Source organism: Pteropus alecto, unplaced genomic scaffold, assembly GCF_000325575.1.
Source record: "Pteropus alecto unplaced genomic scaffold, ASM32557v1 scaffold113, whole genome shotgun sequence".
Taxonomy (NCBI): Eukaryota; Metazoa; Chordata; class Mammalia; order Chiroptera; family Pteropodidae; genus Pteropus; species Pteropus alecto.
Window position 1 is genome coordinate 5736121 of NW_006433949.1, and position 20355 is coordinate 5756475.

Below are 20355 nucleotides of genomic sequence, written 5' to 3' on the forward strand. Positions count from 1 at the left end.
AATCACTTTGGGGCTTTCCTCCCAATCGAAAGTCTGTATACACACTCAGCTTGCTCCCCGGGAATCTTCTGGGGATCAACTACCTTAGGAAGTAAGGTGAGCGAAAAGGACTCCAAACCCACCGAATGTCGCTACTATGGAAAACAATACTATTGCTGGAGATGATCCGTTTCCACCCACGGGGTAGTTACTCTCATCTACTCCACTCCTTCTAAGAGTGACTGCATGCCCCTCCTGCTCCTGCCACCCTCTGCCACTCACACACGTGCATTCCCTCCTGTCCTTGCTTGGGCACATTTTAACTGATATAGTGATATAAAAGGGATCAACCTGGAGCTACCTCAGGAGTGGTGAGAAAAAGATCATCTCCAATTTCCAAAGGCCATTCAAGGCCTTGAAATCGCTTTGTTCTTAGCCAGTAGATCTGATAAAAAAAAAGCTGAGAGGAGGGAAACTCTAGACCCCATGTGGCCCCAACAGCGCCCTGCTGCCGGCAGCACCCTCCAGAGTGAGAGTGAGGTTTGCATGTCTTCACTCAGGTGAAGCAAGGCTGAAGAAAGTGTCCCTAGTGGTGCAGCTTCTTCCGTAGCCTCCTCCCATCGCCAGCCCCCTAAGTGAGGTCACTTGCAGGTGCAAGGCCTGCGGGGCCCTTAGGAGATACTCACAGCGTCCCGGCTGGTGGATTTCATGATCTCGCTCAGCCCAATGCACACACCCTGCCTCTCATCACTCTTCTGAGACCTCAGGCCTTCCTCAAGGATGGGGATGATCTCGGGGAGGATTTTCTCTCCTAACTTCCGGACAAGATCTCCTAATGTCCTTGCTGCAATCTGTCAGCAGAGATCAAGCCAAGACATCAATTCCCTGCAAGCTCCAGAATGAGGGCCCTGGAACCTCCTAGACATTATCTGACTCACTGACTTAACTTCCCCAAATGCTCTTACCCCCGAAGAGCCCCCAGGGTACTTGCCACACTATAAAATAAAATCATCTCTTTGAGTTACACACACCTACACAACCTAAAGCAAGAGCCGGAACCTCACAGATGAACAGGAAATTCAGCATATGCTGCCCACCCAAGGGCCAATTTCCCTGGATTGAAAACTACAGCCTAGAAGTCACTTAACCCCGTGCTCTTGCCTAAGGGGAGCTAAATTTGGAACAAATGTTTTAGGAAAAAAACCATCTCCTCTGAGGCCTCATGCAAACCCTTCTTTAGAGACAAATATGCAGTTTGCTTGCCAGGGATGGGGGCTGGGAGTGGGTCAAAGGGGACTGGCAGAAATAACCAGCCCAGGCTGGGCCCCTCCACCCACTCATGAACACTGCTCACCCTAAAATGGCACATCAGCCCTATCTCACACCATGCTTGCTCCTCCCTGCTCTCTCACTCCAGACCCACACTGGCCTTTGCTTAGCCCTTACTGTTGGCCATGTTCCTGCCCACCACAGGGCCTTTGCACATCCTGTCCTTATATCTGAAGCACTAGTCCTTCTGTTTAGAATAGCCCTTCATCACCTCCTCACCTGATTAGTGCTTATTCATCTTTCATCTTCGAGTATCATTTCTTCTGAGAAGCCTTTCCTAACACCCCCCACACACCAGCTAGGTCAAACGGCCCTGTTAAAAGCATTTGGAGTACCATGTAGCACTTGCCATAGTTTTATCGACATGCGTTTGCGTGATTATTTGATTACCATCAATCTCCTCTACCGACTGTAGCTGCACAAGGACAAGGAATGAGGCTGTCTTTCTTCTCCATCATATTCCGGGTCTTATGACTTCACTTAGCACAAAGTAGGCACAATAAATATTTGTTGAACGACTAAGTAAATAAATAAATGTTCCCTATACAGCGGTCTCCAACCTTTTTGGTACCGAGAACCAGTGTTCCTCTAAGAATCTAATGCCTGATGACTTGAAGTGGAGCTGAGGCGGTGATGCTAGTGCTGGGGAGCGGCTGCAAATACAGATGAAGATTTGCTCGCCTCCTGCTGTGCGGCCTGGTTTCTAACAGGCCACAGAGCGATACTGGTCTACAGCCCTAAGATTGGGGACCCCTGCTCTATTATACCTGGGACCCCAGAATCCCAGTCTCTGCAGACTCAACTTTCTATAGCCTCTGAAAGGAGGCATCAGGGTCAGAAGCAAGGCCTGGGAAACTTACTGTTCTCTTATCTGCACACGTGCTGGCCAAGAAACCCAAGAGCAGCCCGAAGAGTGTGGGCAGGATCTCACGCAAAGTGCGGGGCGTATTGGAGACCACGATCTTCCAGACGTGCAGGGATGCTTGCCGCACGACCAGCTGGGTGTCCGAGCGGCCCATGTACAGCCCTGCCAACACTCGGTTCCGCCGATCTACCCCCAGGGCAGTAATGATTGCCTGCAGCAAGAGGAGAATAACCGAGAACACAGCGTGGTGAAGCCCCTACAGCATGAATGTCTGGGCATACCCCTGCCATCAGCAGAAGAAAACTGACTCAAGGCACACACCTTGTTGGACTGGGCAGTTCCAAAGTTATCATCTTCAGAGGCCGTTTCCGTGGTCATCTTTCCGGTGACGCCTGAGATGTGGAACAGGAGATCCCCGAGGAGCTGAACAGAGCTGAACCTGAGAAGGGTGCCAAGAACAGAGTGACACAGCCACAAGGGGCAGTCTCAAGGCACAAACAAGCACTGTGAGGAAATGCACCCAAAATATTCATGGTGGTTATCTTGGAATGGGAGAAAAGTTAGGCGATTTTCATTTCTTTACACTTTCCCACATATTTTCTTGCCAAGTTTTCTACCAATAAACTTTAATAATAGGGAAGAATAAACACTTTTAAAAAGAGTATGTGAAAATTTCTATATTAAAAAGTTACAAAAAAGAGAGAGTACAGAGAGAAGCATTAACAGGAAATCAGGAATGCTACTCATTAGAAGTGGAGGCATCAGAAGAGTCCTAGAAGGATAAACGTTTCTTCTTTTCGAATTAAGTGAGATTTATTGTTTTTTAATGACCATAAAAGATATTGTTCATATTCAAACTGAAAATCCCCAAAATATGGAAAAATATAAAGAGACTGAGTATGAACAATCGCCCAAACCCCAAGACCCAGGCAATCGGCCTGACACTCCAGTGAAACCTTTGTACACAGCGCCTGCTGCAAAGACACACACTACCCCACACAGGGCAGGAGGTAAGCCCGCCTCACATGCGCTGAGCCACAGCCCACACTGCTATGTCAACCATAGGCTGAGGAGCTTTCTCCGTCGGCTGACACAGTTTCTGATATCATTCTTTGTAATGGCTGAATAAAAGCTCACAGTGTGGATGTGCTGTGACTTTTTTTAAACTAATCTCCAATTTTTCAAATGATAATACTGCAACAAACATCCTTCTATATACATCTTTAAGCTCTTGGAAACAATCTATCCTTGGAATAAATTCCTAGAAGTAAAATTCCCAGATTAAAAGTATTCGCATCTAAAATTTTAACACAACTGAAGAACTGAATAGAGAGAACTTTTTAAAAGAGAATCAGAAAGAAGATACTACTACAGGGAACTGGAAAGTTACAAAATGGAGGGTCTGGAGAAAGTTGAAAGTTCTTGGCAACATTCAGCTCTTCGTTTCTCAATTACAGTCCCCACAATGCAAAGTTGGGGTCCCTGGGTCTTTGTGCCCCAGTTCTTACCTTATTCTCCAGAGGTCGTCAAAGAGGCCTTGCTCCAGCTGGGGCAGCAGCAGGGCGATGGCTGTCTCGGCGTACATGGAGATGACCCGCTGGCCCGCACGTAGGGCGGTATCACGCACGAACTCATTCTCATCAGCAAGAGCCTATGCACACGGAGGGTGGGTCAGCCAGGGCTGCCTCCTCCAGGCACCCAGACCCAAAAAAGAAATGGGACTCCCAAAACAGCAAGATGAGGGCTCCTGCCACCCAGCCCATCGGCAGGGAGCCCTCGCCCCCAGGAGAGCACGTGCACCCTGCCCTCCTCAGTAATGCTCTCCTCGGCATGGGCATCGGTGCCTACTTTGAGGATACAGGGGATGATGGGCCCCACATAAGGAGTGAACTTGTCCCCGAAGGTGATGGGTAGGTAGTTGAACATCATGATGTAGCCATCTCGGACGTGGGGTGCAATGTCCACTTTGCTGGCTGTAGCCACGATTTCTGGCATCAGCTTCTCCAACTTCTCTACCCCCAAGCCAGCCATGACCTCAGCCAGCCCTGCAATGAAAGGACAGAATGAACTCACTGGATCTGAGGGCCCCTAGAGGGCATTCCGGACTGACCCCTAGGCCTGCGCTGGCCTCACCTTGCGCAGCGCCTGAGCGATCCACGGAGCTCTGCTCATAGGTCAATGTCTCCATTAGCCACGGCAGCAAGTCCTCAAAGCACGACTCCCCCATGCCCTTGACCATGGCCCCAAGAGCCTTTGCAGACACTGTCCGCACCTGTCAGGTACCGAGAGCAGAAACAGGGAGAAGAAGTGACTCAAAACTCAGTGACCAGTAAGGAGGGGTCCCTTAGGTCTCTGTCCCTTTACCAGACAAACACAAAAGCAGTTTCTAGGGAATTCTCAGGAATCAATTTTCTGGGGACTGGGCTAAAATAATGAGCCCCTGCACCATCTCCTCCCAGACTCACCTCAGGTACAGGGTCCAAAAGAGAGGCTTTCAGGCCAGGTGTCACGCTTGGCAGGTAAGGAGCCAAGTCCTGCAACAAAACAAGAGGTGACTCAGATGGAGACCTGACTCCTGCTTTCTCCAGAATCCGCTCTGCTATGGACCCTGCCCTCGCCTTTCTGCTGACAAGGAACGGAACGCTCAGCAGGAGTGCTCCCAGAACAGGTGGGGGAAGGGGAACTGGCTGGTCTTTTGAAGTCGCCGTGCAACTATACAGAGAAACCTCTAAAGGCTTAAGGCTCATCTTCGAGATGGCAAGAGAGCCACCAGCTACACTTTAATGCTCTTACTCCTCCTGCTCTTCTCTTGGGCCCGAGGCCTGCCTAGTCTCTGGAATCTTTAGGAAATGATTTCTGGCACTTTCCTTTCAGAACTGCATTATCTCCCCTTTCTTCACCTTAAAAGGTTTGTGTCTCTTAATATAGCATTCAGCTTTAAGGAACAGTTTTAAATATAGAAAAAGCCTTATGCTCATGGCAGCAACATTTGAAATAACAAAAAACCTTGGATACTATATAACCAATGATAGAATTATGTAAGTTATAGTATGTAAACGTATTGGAATATTACATAATTGTTCAAAATCATTAAGAATAACTTGTTAAAACTTGGAAATAAGTTTATGTTTAGGAACATAATTTTTTAAATGTAATAAAAAACATTAACAGGAATCGTTTTAGCATTGAAGGATTATGGTCACAATTTTTTGTTTTTCCGATTTTTCAAGTTCCCAATTTTCTAGGATCGCTATAACTTTCCTACTTTCTCGTGCCCATAGCTCAGTAAGCCAAGTAGAGCTGAAGGAGATAGTAACATCGTACATGAAAGCCCTTGGGAGCAAGTAAACAAAGAAATAAACAAAGTCGATTTCCCCTAATTTCCTGAGAGGCTTATAGAAGTAAATGCTTAAAATAAGAAAACACTGCAATCAAATTAGCAGCCACTTTGCCCACACACCTGAAAGGTCAAAGGTGAGGCTGGACCTTTCCTCCACCTCAGTCTGTAAAAGGAGCCCACTGGGATGAGTCTCCCCTGGGGCTGAGCTAACAAGGACCTGAACACCGTGCTCTGCAAGATGCCCAGAGAGCCCAGATTGCCATCCTCTACCCCAAAATGGTCCGTTTCTCCCCCAGAACATAACCAGGGACCCAATGTCCGCACCCTCAGATGTCTACTATGCAAGGGCTCTGTGCCCTAAACCAGCATCTACTGGTCTGTCCTGTTCCAGCCCCAGCCAGGCTGCTACCTTCTGGTCCGTGAGGGAGTACATGTTGCCAATGATCTGGGCTGCCATCTTCCGCGTGTCCGTGGACCGGTCCTGGAAGGCTCTCTGGACAATGGGCATGATGAGGGCCAGGGACGGAGCATCAATGAAGTGAACAAACTTGGTGTCCAGCAGGGTCTGCAAGCACTTCTGGGTCTTCCTGGAGGGGTCTGTCAGGGCATCCAGCAGAACGGGGGCAATGGCTGCATGATCGAAACAGAAGAGAGCTGGGTTTATACGCAAAGCCACCAGGTCCCCAGAACTAGAGGAATCAGAAGAGAAAGGAGTCTCTGGAGCCCCACAAGTCACCAGCTCAGGAAGCCAGCCTGCCTGAAAAGAGCAATCCTTGCTCCACCAGGAGGAAGTGTGTGGAGGCTGCGGCTGTCACCCCTTTGCAGCATGGAGCTGTGCTCTGGCGGGCCCCTGTGGGCTGGCTCCAGTAGGCACTCAGCTGCAGTCATGGTGCTGGGCCTCCACAGGAGAGCTGCTCGGACACTACCAACCTTATTCAGAAAGCAGCAACCTAAAGTGGTTTTGCGAAAAAAACCTTTGAACACCAAAAGCCTTCAAACCAGTGGTGGGGGTGAACCACACCATGCTCAGAGCCGCTAAGCCCAGAAAAAATGAGCTCTCAAATTCGGCTCGGCAGAAGGAATTCCAAGTAATACCTGGCTTATCTTTTCTACAAGCCTAGGGAATTCAACCACTATAAAGCCCCATCCTGGTGGTCAACAATTAAAAAACAAACAAACTAATAACGCAATTTTAAAATGGGCAGAAGATGTGCAGAAAGTTTTCCAAAGAAGATATGCAAATGACCAATAAGCACAAGACGTTCAACATCACTGGACATGAGGGAAATGCAAATTAAAACCACAATGAAATGCCACTTGCATCCACTAGGATGGCTGTAACCAAAGTGCTGGTTCTGCAGACAACAACAGTGTTGGAAACTGGAATTCTCACACATTGCTGCCGGGAACATCAAGCAGTACAGTGCTTTGGAAAATGACCTAGAAGTTACTTAAAAAGTTAAACAGTTATCATAAGACCAAGCAATCCCATTCCTAGGTATGTAACCAAAAGAACCGAAAACATGCCTACAAAACGAAAAAAAAAAAAAAAAAAAAACTGTACAGAAATGTTCATAGCAGCACTATTCTTAAAAGCCAAAAAGTAGAAACGACCCAAATATCCATCAACAGATGAACAGATAAACAAACCGTGGTCCACAGGAACAACAGAATATTACTGGACCATAAAAAGGAATGAAGTACTGATACATGCTACAATGTAAATGAACCTTGAAAACATTACGCTAAGTGCAAGAAGCCACACACAAAGGCCGTGTATTGTATGATTTACATAAAATGTTCAGAACAGGCAAACCAGAAACAAAATGGATTAGTGACTGGAGCTAGGGGAGGATATGAAGACTGAATGTTAATGGATATGGGGTTTCTTTTTGGGGTGATGAATATGTTCTAGAACTAGAGAGTCATGATGCTCACATAATTTTGTGAACATACAAAAAAACCACTGAATTAAACATTTTTAAAAAGTGAATTTTTATGTTATGCAAATTATATCTCAATTTAAAAAAAAAAATATGCAGGCTGGATTCTCAAAATGAAGAACTTCTACTCATTTGATAGAGATGAGACTATTCTGGGCCTCAGAAATCACCAGGGCTGTTGGACATTTGAAGAACAACAACAAAATCCAAGTATACCTAGTCATCCCCTAAAAAACAAAAATAAACAAAAAGTCCCATCATTTTGTGAACAAAAAAAAATTTAGTAATACCCCAGCTGAAGTACACTGAATGGACGCTGATGCTCCACACTGAAGCTTAAAATTTAACAAGTGATGAGCTAGTCAAGTGGCTGGCTGGGTTTTGTCTCTAGAAATCAACTTCTTCCTATCACTCAAGAAAGAATTATACTAAAGAATCATACTACACTTAAGGGAAATAACCTATCCCTAACTTTCCCCTCTAAGACAGGTCTCCTGGAATGAGATAAATTAGAAAGTTCTCAAAGAACCTAACACTTCAGAGGATGCTGACGTGGTCCATAGCTTGCCACTCAATTCTGTTGACCTCAGGGCGCAGCTTAGTGCACAGGGTTCTCTCAGAGTCAAGGTGCTTCTGAGCCGATAACTCAGTTTCCCTACCTGTGCAGTCAATGGCGACTGCTCTAAACCAGCAGGAAAACAGACCACTTCCAAACCACTTTCTAACTTCTTATGGTAGGAAAACGGCTTCCCAGAATTTAGAGCTTATTTCACTGTGAACATATCTGTCATCAAAGGGCAAAAATCTCTGCTGAATTGGGGTGCATGTTCTCTGCCGTGTCCAGAGACAGGAGGAGGAGCCGGGGCCAGTGCCTCCACGGAAGAGACATACCCAAGATCTCCGGGTTCCTGATGACAGAGCCGATCTGCCTGAGCGCCTGCTGTCCAGCCTTCTGCACTTTGACGTGGGAGTCAGTCAGCACCTCCGTGAGCTTGGGCACAATGTTAGGCAAGCAGGACGACAGCTGTTTGGGAGCACAGTATGCCATGGCTCCCAGCAACTCCACCGACCCTGCAGACAGCAGACACACGCTCACTGAACACAGGCCAAGAGTCACCTGGGCTGACTGCCAGGCAAGGGACAACCAGTCTGCTCCTCTGCAGACTGTGCTCAAGCAGTCCCCAGAAGGAGGGCAGAGGGGACCAGCTCCAGCAGAGACCGGGATCAGGGAGATCTGGCTTAGTCCTGGCAGTGATCCAAGGCCAAGTCACTGATTTTCTCTGACCTCGGTCTTCTCATTCACATATGAGGGAACCGATTTAGATCCATGATTTTTTAAACTCAGGGAAGCCTGAAGGACCCAGGGAAAAGCCAATTGAGAGGGCCCTAGACCTTGCCCTCCGCAAACCACAGCAGCTTTGCTGGCATCTCTTTTGCATATTAGGATTCCAGATACGATTACATTTTTTTAAAAGGGTTTAATGGGGAGAAAAAGCTTTAAAACCACAGAACTAGCCACAGACTAGCTTTAAAGCTCTGGGATTTCCTGATTTAGGGCTGTGGCTTCTGTTGGAGGCCTGTTGTTTGCAGTAAGCACACAAACTTTTGGAAGGACTGGGCTGCCTAGGGGCACAGAGTCCTGGCTTTACCTCTGAGCTGGGGAGCACATGCACAGGACAAGAGCTGTTGCTACCTGGAAACCCCGCAGGCCCAGCTTTTAGAACAGGAAGTTGAGACTGAGACACGGAAGGGAGCGGCCTTACCAGCTTTGGTCCTCCAGGATTCCTCCTCCAGGGCAGCCAATAAGGAGGGGAGCACCAGCTTCACCCCGTGAGCACTCAGGTTGCTCATCACAGCCTTGGCACAATCATCTGCAGCCTCAAGGGAGGAGAAAAGGCATTCAGGGGCCTCCTTGTGCAAGCAAGGGTCAAGGCCTGACAGTAGGCCAAGTGTTCCCCCAGTAACCAACACTTATTGGGGGTCTACTATGTCAGACCCTTTGCCTGGGCCTCCAGATTCAGCTGAGGAGGAGGGACACGGTGTCTCATCTCATAAAGCTTCACTACTTTACTGGGAACCAGAGGAGTCCATATTAGTAACCAGGGCCCAATATGCAGGCAGAAGGGGTTCTGGTGGCGGGGGCCTTACACCGCCTCAGGTTCCCTGCTGAGTCTCACACCGGCAGCCATCCCCTGCTGCCAGCAGTTTTCATGCGCAGCCTCAGGACTTACCTCACGTACATACTGGTTCCCATCCCCGAAGCACAGAAGCAGATGGGGCAGCACGTGAACCACGTATGGCTCGAAGAGTTTCCCCAGCATGGTGCAGAGCATCTCAAAGGCAAAGAGGGCTCCTGGGGAAGAGAAGGCAGGACAGCTGGGGCACCATGGGACAACCTCCCTGCCACCTGCTCACCCTCTAGAAACACTCAAGGCAGCTGTGAGACTGAAGTGGCTGCCTCACAGGGAGCAGCACACCCTGCATCCCCCAGAGCAGGGAGATGGCTGAACAGAAAGGGGGAGGGAGGAAGGGAGCATCTATCGCTTCTTGGCACTAACAGCCAGGGAGGCAAAATCTGTCTCAGCTAAGAGTGTTGCTGAGTCAGAAAAGTCCAGGCCACATCAGCAAAGACCAGATGGAACAGGTGACACACAGCTGCCTCTCTGCAGCCCACAAAAAAAACACCAGCCCTTCAGAGGGAAAGGAAAGACTGGATTCTTCCCCAAGGCAGCTGTGGGGACTGACGTCCCATGTTGGGCAGCCCCAAGCTCAGAGACACTCACCCTCTCGCCGGCGGAAGTTCTTCTTATCCTGGATGGCATCGGTCAGTGATGCCATCATTTCCTGCTGCTTTAGCGACAAGATACCCAGGCCCTTCACCAGGCCTGCCAGCCCGTATGCAGCCCCTTTGCGTTCCGCATACTTGTCTGACTCCAATAGCTGCTGCATCAGCTTCTGGATCATCCCTCCTGCGTCTTCCTTGATGGCTGGCACGAGGGGTGGCAAGCAGCTGGCCACAGATTCCTGGACCTATGGGAGGGGCCCAACTCATCAGGAACCACCAGGAACCACAGCCTTTCCTAGTGGCTGACACAGTCCTACACAGTACCTCACCACTAGATGTCCCCAAACTCCATCTCAGCCACTCTGACAACACAGGGCATCAGAGAAGCAAACAGTGTTACACGTATGACGTGAACTCTATCAGGCTGCACATCTGCTGGTGACGTGAGCATCGAAAGTCTGGGAAGACTAAACACACTCACAGAGAAAGATCCACACAAAAGACACTACTGTGCCTCCATATCTCCCAGTTTTCAAACTTGTCAAAGTCACAGAGAAATCAGGCTGGGCCTTACAAGGCCAGGCCCAAACCCAGTGGTACCAAAAGGTACTAAAAATCTCACCTTCCAGCCATAGCTCATAAGCCCAACTCAAGGGCAGATCTGCCAGAGGCCCAGGCAGGACCCTTTGCAAGTCATGTTTTCTAACTATTTATTTGACCACAGTTCTGTGAACCTGTATTTGATGAGGACGTTCTGGCTGGTCCAAAATGCAAATTACAGAAGATATATGTATTTTTCAAAAAAGAAAAAAAAATCCTTGCACTCTGGCTTGGAGGCTACATTAAAAGGCCCCTTAAACATATAAGAAACACACAGAGAAAGTCAAAGAAAGCCTGACAGAAGAGGCAGCCGTCTTTTTTTTTTTTAATCTTTGCATCCTTAGTGCCAGATTTATACTAAAAGCAAAGAAGACTACCAGTAGATGAGTAGGAAAAAAATATATCTAGGTCTACTAGAACAAAATAACTACTTATTCAGAGGTCTTTTTGCCTGTAACAGGCTGTCCTATAAGAGGAGGATGACTCCTTGCAGAGACTGGGCCTTCAGAGCCCTGATACCCAACTCTGACCCTAGCAGTGGGTGCCTCAGGCCAGGTGGCAGGTACCTGCTGGGAGGGGGTGGAGAGGGCAGCAATGAGCTTGGCAACAATGGGCTTCACTTTGGGGTCGCTCTTGTCCAGGTGCTTGGCCAGAGACCCCATCAGAACCACCACGCTCTGCCGCACGGCGTCGTAGCTAGCGTCGTTGGGTGCGTTCTTTAGGAACTCCTCGAATACCGGCAGCAACGAGTTGACGTTCTCCTGAAAAGCCAAGTGCACCCATAGCACTCTACAGACTACGTCTGGGAATGACAGTCTCTGCCCAAGAACCAAGCCCAAGTCGGCTCTGGGACAGCCAATCTTGACAAGCCAGCAGGTTTCCCAGTTTTCTGGCAGAACTGCAGCAGATTTATAAGAATTTAACACCCTTTTGGGGTCTTTTTGGCTCAAAAGAAACATAAATGAAATTTTCCATGGGGGCCAGCGCCCTGCAAGGATTTCTGGCACTCAGCCTCCCTCCATCACCACTATTTAGCCCCACCTCCTGCCTTGGCCCAGCCTTCTCCCCAGCCCCTCAGATGGCTGAAATCTTTTACCTTCCCATGGGCGTTGAGTGTTGCAAGGGCTGCATCTAACATGCACTTCCGGACATCGGCGTTTCGGTCATTGAGAGCATCAGGGACAAAAAACTGAAAGAGTGGCTTCACCTGAGAGCTGTCTAAACATTGGGAGAGCTTGTTCAGGGCCAAAGCCAAGCCACACCTGCGAAAGAAGTGGGAGTGTGTTAAGGGGCTAGGGCCAGCCAGCAGCTCCCTCTGCTGGTGGGATCTATCTCGGTACATGACAAGGAGGGAGGCTTCCAGGAGCAAACCACTCTGGGGTGCAGAGCACAGCCTGAAGCCCACTGCCCAGTGCTTCTCCACCAGTCTACACAATAATCTGGAACAATCCACTTGCCAAACAGAAACCTCTCATTTTCCTGGAGTTTCCCTCCTACCGAGTAACCTTGGGCAGGGAACTAACTCTGCCTCTGTTTCCCCATGTGTGAGTGCGATGCCCACCCCTCTACTTCCAGAGTAGGTTGTGGGAAAAGAGAGAGATAAAGGAATGGAATGTGAAGTGCTATTATTCTTTTCAGCTACAGAGCAGTAAGAAGGTCCCCAAGGACCTCTGAGGACATAGAAGCCCAGAGGAAAGGAGAAAAATGCCCAAGGCCACAGTTAGCAGGGGAGGAACCAGCACTTGAACTCCAGTCTGACTCAGAGGGAGGTCTTACTTATCCTTTCCTTCCACTGTTTCATTAATCCGTGCTGCGTCCTCACAGCATCCAGCCCAGCCAACCTGCCACCTCTCAGGCAATGCTGAATGGGACGCGACTGCAACAACTGTGGTACCTGGCTTCCCACTGATCTGGAGGAGATTCCGAGATCACTCGTCCCAAAGCATCCAGCACTGGGGGCGGCCGCTGCAACAGATAGGTTGATAAATGCTCTGCAGTGCTCTGCCCAGCCAAGCCAGGCAAGCCAGCACCCAGGTGTGAGGCTCTGATCAGTCCCAGCCACCCTGAGCCGTAAAGAGCTCTAAGACTCCTATCTGAAGCAAGTCAGAGCAGAGTCCAAGCCACCCCCACACCACTCAGACCACTTCAGGGCACACAGGCTACTCACGTAGAGCTTCTCCTGGTAAATCTCCATGAGCCTGCCCATGACCTCAGCCGCCTGCCGCTGGTACCGTGCCACGGCGTGGGAGAGGGCTTCAGCCCCAGCCTGCCTCACGGCTGCCTCATGATAAATAACATCATCGATCAGCAAGGAGCAGAGGTCTGGCTGCAGATCGAGGCCCATCGTCGACCACAGCCTACAGCGGACAGAAGGAGAGGGATGGTCAAACAGTGAACTGCAGCACACACCTGCCAAACCTGACCACTCGGACCTTCTCTCGCTGTACACTGAGCACACTGGGTCTAGTTATTTCCTGAGGGGAAAAAGGATGGAGCAAAAACATACAATCTTCCGATGGCTCTCACCTCTCAGCCAGCTTCCGGATCTCTTCCTCCTTGTCAAATTTGACCACCCAGAGCCTCCGCAGAAGATTCAGGCCATTTTTCTCGTCGGTATCAGGGGCTGGCAATACCATGTGGAGTTCCGTCAGCCCCTGAGAGGAAGTGAAATTGGACCATGTGAGGTATGACCTTTTGGAAAAGCCCTCAACCTGCCTCCTCGCCTCCCTCTAGTACTATGCTGTCTAAGATGCAGCCACCAGCCATACGTGGACCTCCAAAGTTAAATCAATTAAAATCAACTACAATTTCTTAGTCACACCAGCCACGTTTCAAGGGCTCGACAGCTACACAAAGGATAGTGGGTACTGCACTGGACAGCATAGATATATGTATTTCCATCACTGCAGAAAGTTCCACTGAACAGCACGGGTCTAGGCAGTGAAGAGCTCAACTCACTAGCTGCTTTGTCTCTTTAAATAGCTTCTCTTTTATGAAATAAGAGAATCTTTTTTAATGTTAAAATTAAAATTTAACTCTACATATGCAAGACAAACAAAATCTCAGAAAAGAAACATTCATTTGGTTTTCTCTTTAAGAAAAATTTACCACATTGGCAACATTTTTCCAATTTTACCAAGAATCAGTGAAAACTCTGTCACTGATCAAAAGCGGGAGGCTGCAGACTGGCGTATGGGAACCACTGTCTCATACTTCAAAGGAATCCTTTAGTTTTTTTGGTCCAAAAGTACCAATAAAAGCTACATACAAGGTGGTAAGTTGAAGAAATGAACTAACCCTATGACTACAGCTATTTATAAAAGTACCAAGACCCATATTCCAGATTGGAAATCATGTGAAGTCTTCCAAGGTGAAGAAAAAGTAGATGGCAACACAGCATGACAACTGCTTAGTTGTTCCAATTCCTAGAATGACCCCAGCCTACACCCTGTGACATCTTCTCTCCGCCTCCAGGGCACACTGGTGTAGATGTGAGACAGCTCCCATCAGGCTGAGGAGCATTTTTTCAAAGGTCCTTCAAGCAGCTCAAACACATGTGGCAGAGCCATAAGGGATGCTGCGGTGGCCTGCAAGGAAGTGGGCACGTACCCGCAGCGCAGTGTCCCTCACGCTGGCACACGGGGACTGCAAGGCACAGAGCAGCACGTCCACTTCTTCTTGCTCTGCAAAGGCACAGCCATCCTTGCCACTGCTGCTGGCACACAGGGTGGTCAGGGTGTCTGAAGCCAGAACCTAAGGGGAACATCGATCCACTGGGCTCAGTTCAGCAAATTATTTACTACTATGGAGTCAGGCAGGGTGCCAGGTGATGGGTTAGGGGCCCAGAGAAGGATCTGAACTGAGAACGCCCAACCCACAGCCCAACTAGAACTAAGACTTCAGCTACAGGTCAAAGCCAATGGCAGAACCCCTCAGTAGGTGAGAACACTCAGGCTGGCTTTCAAAAGCAGCCCTTCCATTCAAGTTCAAAAGTGAAGGCTGAGAGATAGAACTAGGACTCAACCCCAAGCACCGGGACCTGCGGCTGGGGTCACAAACCGAGTCACAGCAACAACCAACTGAAAATCAGATCACCTGCAGGCGGGGAGAGCCCGTCCCGATCACCCAAGTCAGAAGGCGCAGCATGGCCACACGGGGCAGCAACTCCGGGCCATTCTAAGAGAGAAGAGCAGATAAGTCCTTTGAGCTCTGGGAAAGGGCTGGAACCAAGGCCTGTGGCACACGAAGCAGCACAGTGGAATATTCTAGTTCATACAATGGCCAACTCCACTAGAGAAACCCCTTAAGGTTTACAACTAAACCCACACAAGCCAACCCTGGTCAATCACGATCCTCAGGACTCAAAATAAATTCTGAAACTTGCTTGAAATTCATAGAATATGAAAGACAGATGGCCCATAAACATACAGATACTTTACAAGTAAGTAAAGAAACGTAAAATAAAAATAAAAGGAAATACCATTTTCCACCTACTGTTAAGATGATTAATACTATCTGGGGTCACATATACTTTGGAGAAAAGAACTCTTAGTGAGGGTGGAGCTCAGAACATGCCAAGCCACCCAGAGACTCCACACCAAGAATCCGTCCTATGGAAGTGCCCGCATGGGGGTACAAGGGCATATTTGTGCAAGGGGGCATACCACAGCACTACTCGAAATAGGGCAGAGTTCAAAACAACCTTAAAATATCTATCACAGGTAAAGAGTTAACTAAAACATGGTGCATCCATAGTACAGAATCCCACACAGACTGTAAAATCAATAAAGTGGATCCATATGCAAACGTGGGAGGAGACCCAGAGTACACAGTCATGTGAAAGAAGCAACACGACCTGTTTTTCACTGTGTACGGGATGTGAGTTCTACACGTGCATGAGAAAAGGTCCACAAGGTTCTACACCCAACTGTTAGCAACTGGCGCCTCTAGAAAGTGGCTTTTTTTTTTCCTTCTGTATTGTTCGAATTTTTAAAAATATGCATGCATTACTTGGGCAAACTTTTAGAATACAATCTATTAAAAGGAAAACCCCTCAATGAATGAAATCCAATCTCATTATCATAAGCAAGTCAAAAGGAGAACAATCAGTACTATCTTGAGTCAGAAACAAAACAAATACAATAAATTAATACAAAATACTTCAACTTCCTCAGGTCAGAACTCTCAGACACAGGATATCTATCTGCACATTTCTTTGAGGCCCTGGCAGCTACACTAAATCGAGCATTTGGGTTTTCCTCACCAATGGCTGCTGCTGTGGGTATAAACACATGTCCCCACTGCACCACCAGAAGTGTTGATGGGCCAGGAAGCATCGAAAGCCCCTGTCCCCCCAAAACCACTCCAGCCAAGGGGAGAGCTAGGCTCCCCTGCCAACCTCATCCACACGCCCAGGTGGGTGGCTTGGTGAGGCCCTCAGCTGGGCGTGGACAGTGAGGATCTGAAGAATCTGGGCCATGCGCTCCTCCTCCTCTTCACTGTGCTGAGGCATCTCAGTCAGCACCATCTTCAGAAACGGGAAGACTAAGGAAAAGGCTGGCGCGGACAGGGGCGTGGCATCTGTGGGAGTAAGAAGCAGACACAATACTGAAGGCAGGGCAGGGCACTGCTACCTCAGTTTCCATCCTCAGGGCAAGTGGGCAAGGGATGAGGCCCTTTCTGACACCTGGAAGCACATGGTACAACTGGGATGACAGCTGGTAGCCCAGTTCTAAAGCCGATCCCGCTCCCACCCCAAACGCTGCCCAGCTCCAGAAGGTGAGAGTTAAAACAGACAAGTAGATTCCAGTGACAAGAAGTAAACTCGCAGTGGGGGTCGCAGTGACTCACAGAGTACCAGGATTGGACTCAGAAATCCTCCATCTGATCCAATCCCGCCCACCCCCATCCTTTTTCAGACAAGGAAATCAAGTCCAGGGAAAGAAGAGACTTGCCCATGGCCACAGCCTCAGGAAGCCCTGGGGGTGCAGTAGCTCGTGCATTTCCTGTACCAGTTCGTACTGCCTCGTGTCCTTTGTCTGCGATGCCCTTACCTGGCTCACCCTTCCCCACCCTGCTAGTGATGGTGTGGCTGTGCAGCAGGGTCACCGCCCTCTTCACGGCCACTGACAGCTCTTCCTGGCACCATGACTTATCCAGGGCACACTCTGGTTTCAGCAGGCGCAGAGTCACGTGGCTCACCAAAATGCCTGTACCCAAGAGAAGAGACTCAGAAGAGGATGGCTCACACAAACACGAAGAATCTGGCCCAGCACAGACGTGCTACATTTCTCTGCTTAACAGTAATCAATTCCGCGATGCCAAAAAGTTCTCAACCTAATTTCTCATTTCCTCTTCGTGACCAGCACCGAAGGGTAGGCAGGCAGGGAGCTGTCCTTTTTAACACTAAGAAATGAAAAGTGTGCTGAGAGGAGGCATAAGCCACCCAAGGGTTATTCATCCAAGAGCAAAGCTCTATCCATATGGTGTTCCCACCTTCCACGCAACGAGCCCAGCCAGCCAGGTAACAGTTCTGGCAGGCTCCATATGCATGCACTCAGAACGGTTTTCTGGACATATTTTTCCAAAACGCATTTTCACTTAGAACAGTTCTCAGATTCCAGCCTCACCCGTGGGAACATTTTCTCTAGGCTAGGAAGGAAGTCTGCTTAATTCCCAGCCAGCCTACCTGATCTGTTTCACCATGACGAACAAAAAGCTATACGTCACAGAGGGAGACCTCTTGTCACTGATACATGGCTTAGGAGCTCTGGGCTGCACTGACTGGCCACGTGGCATCGATCACCTCCACTGTCACTGAATGTCTGACTTTAGTTTTAAAACTGCTACAGAAAGGTCACGCTGACTAGTGTCTAAAATCTGAGTCTCAGAGTGAAGGCACAGCAGACGTAAAACACGAGGAGGAGCACTATGTCACCTCTAACGACTTACAGCTGGAGGCTCCCACGCTACTTCCATACAGAAACAAGTCAGTAGTCTAGGTCAGCATGAGACTCCCCACCAGCATTCAGGGCGTCCCCTACCCACCTCCCAACCTGCCCAGGGCCATGCTCACAGCCAGTAAACAACAACTAACCCAAAGCCTTGAGCCGAGGCGGCATGACACAAGCAGCCAAGGACAGGAAAGGGTTCTTGATCCTGGGAGCGGCCAGTGGAGATTTCAGCAAGGGCAGAAAAGAGTCGACCAAAACAGGAATGTACTGGGTCAGGCCAGAGGGGTTCTTGGCCAGGATGGTGTCCAGCAGTCCTAGCGCCGCCTCCAGCTCACCGTCCAGCTGTAAGCACAGTCACCCCAGGAGGCAGGTCAGCAGGGCCCTGCTCCGGGACAGTGAGGAGTGGGCCTGGGCTGCCCAGCATTCTCACCTCCTGCAGCCGCCTCCGGATCTGTGCCTCCTTGTCCAGCTGGGCCTGCAGCATCTCCTTCTGCTTGCTGGTCAGTTGCACCTCTTCTTTTATACCTTTCTTCTTCTTTATCTCCTGAAAGCAATGAGCAAAGCAATTCCATCTCCAGGGAACAGACCGCCCTCTTTATCACAGAGGAAGGCAAGCTTGGGTCCACAGTCAGCACCATACCAGCTCTCAGTCTGTGATCTGGACCCCCAAATCCACCATGTGGCATCCCCACCTCCCACAAAGTCCACAGACACATGGTTCCTACAAAAGAGACAGCAGTGGAGAAGCGATTTCTTACTGAATTCTCTGACAAATGTAAGGAGGGCCTTTTATGTGTGAGAGAAATGAAAGTCCCTCAATGTGCTGAAAAGGGTATTCTGGTAGCACACAGCTTCAGAATCGACATTTCAGCCTCCCCTCCTGCTCCACCCCGCTCCCTACAGTTGCTCTACCCCAGTAGAAGCTGAAGCTTGGAAAAGGCCGAGAAAGCACTCATTCATTCAACAAGCACTGACTGAGCACCTGCATTGTGCCAGACACTGTTCTAGATGCTGGGGATACCGTGGGGAAGAAGACCAAGTGCCTGCGCTCATGGAGTGCACAATCTAGTGGGCGAAGACAATGAACACGTAAGCAAATACATGAACGAGATGACTTCAGGTCAAGACAAATGTCACGAAAGGAATATGATGCACAGTAACCAGGAAGGGCAGGGTCTACTTTGGATAAGGGTGGTCACCTCTTCGAGAAGTAGACATGTGGACACATGGGCTGAGAAGTTAAAGACAAGAAGAACTCAGACTTGTAAAGACCAAGAGCAAAGGCTCTGAGACCGGAAAGAGCAATGTGAGTTGTTACAAGCTGAATACAACCATTGAAACACAATTCCCCAAAGGCTACACTTTGCCAGGCCCTGTGCCTGGTGTCAGAAGTAAAGATGGATCCCAACCTTCAAAGAGATGGGTGGACAGGCGTGGTTTTAAGCAACACCACTTAGTGGAAGAAATGTATGAAACACTGCTGGCAGCCAGCAGAGAAAGAAATTTATTTTTCGCGAGTTTGGGGTGGAGAAATCTACCGAGAAAGGATAAAGGGTGAGGGAGGAGGACCTGGGACACTTCGAGGGGATCAGAGGCGTTGTGTCATAGGCCTCAGGAAGACCCAAGGGAAGAGCATATGTGCAATAGGAAAGCCACCAGTCTGAGGCCAGCGAGCTCAGCAGGCAATCTATGTGCAATGCCTCCGTGTACTCACCTCCTTCAGCTCCAGCTCGATGATCTGCTCCTTAAAGGAATAAGCTTTGTTCTCTCGCTTCATGTTGGCCTTTTTTATGCTGTCCTGCTGGGCACTGAAACACCAGAACAGGGGATCAGCCAGCTTCAAAACAGCTACCAGTCCCTTCTGCCTCCCACCAACCATGAAATTCCAGCTAGCGTTTAAGTAGTATGCACCAGAAAAGTGCCAGATACTGGACATACTCTTGCATCCCAGGCCTAAGCATGAGCCTAAAATAGAGCAGGCAATTGTCCAATGACTGGGTAGATGGTTTCATTCATTCGTCACAACAACCCTACAAAGGAAGTTTTGTCTTAATCTTACAGACAAGAAAGCTAAGGCTTGGGAAGGAAAGGCAATTGAGCTCATAAGTGATCTCTCACCTCTGGATGATGGATTTGTCATACAGCTCCCCAGCAGGGGTCTGCATGATGGCAAACTCCTCCCGTGTCACCTGACGCAGCGCAGGGTTCTGCACGGAGGCGCTGATGGTGCTGATGAGCTGTGGGAGAACCCTGTCCGGCGACAGGATGGAGAGGGAGCCCATGGCGTTCATGGAAGACTGTCAAACACAGACATAGTCAGTGTGCACCAAGGCTGGCACTGGAGAGAGGTCCAGCCCGCCTCTATGCCCCCGGCAACTGACTCCCTTTTTTCTTGACACTGCTCATTCTTTTCTGAGTGCTGCCCACAAAAGCAGACAGCTATAGTATGTGCCCACCTTCTCAGCAAGCATTTATGACTTTGGTACTTGCACTCTGATTTGAAGGGATGCACTCCTCCCCAACTCTCAATCTATGGTTGAGATGGAGCGGCCCCCACTCTT

The 20355-nt window shown here is 49.1% G+C and overlaps 1 protein-coding gene across 3 annotated transcripts in view; it reads right to left on the reverse strand.

The window, feature by feature from the left end:
• Positions 1-20355, reverse strand: part of GCN1 (GCN1, eIF2 alpha kinase activator homolog) — a 52728-nt gene that overhangs the window by 10676 nt on the left and 21697 nt on the right. For all 3 annotated transcript variants that reach the window (XM_006908607.3, XM_025044546.1, XM_015586816.2), the window contains exons 21-45: positions 19913-20091; positions 19509-19602; positions 18225-18338; positions 17938-18136; positions 16895-17050; positions 16240-16421; positions 14937-15017; positions 14451-14594; positions 13368-13495; positions 13009-13198; positions 12736-12806; positions 11938-12103; positions 11408-11602; positions 10240-10486; positions 9688-9809; positions 9220-9334; positions 8348-8527; positions 5923-6143; positions 4639-4707; positions 4307-4445; positions 4022-4218; positions 3682-3824; positions 2495-2612; positions 2169-2384; positions 666-830 (exon numbers count right to left, since the gene is read on the reverse strand). In XM_006908607.3, coding sequence (XP_006908669.1) covers positions 666-830; positions 2169-2384; positions 2495-2612; positions 3682-3824; positions 4022-4218; positions 4307-4445; positions 4639-4707; positions 5923-6143; positions 8348-8527; positions 9220-9334; positions 9688-9809; positions 10240-10486; positions 11408-11602; positions 11938-12103; positions 12736-12806; positions 13009-13198; positions 13368-13495; positions 14451-14594; positions 14937-15017; positions 16240-16421; positions 16895-17050; positions 17938-18136; positions 18225-18338; positions 19509-19602; positions 19913-20091 — 3831 coding nt within the window. The remainder of the gene's footprint in view (positions 1-665; positions 831-2168; positions 2385-2494; positions 2613-3681; positions 3825-4021; positions 4219-4306; positions 4446-4638; positions 4708-5922; positions 6144-8347; positions 8528-9219; positions 9335-9687; positions 9810-10239; positions 10487-11407; positions 11603-11937; positions 12104-12735; positions 12807-13008; positions 13199-13367; positions 13496-14450; positions 14595-14936; positions 15018-16239; positions 16422-16894; positions 17051-17937; positions 18137-18224; positions 18339-19508; positions 19603-19912; positions 20092-20355) is intronic.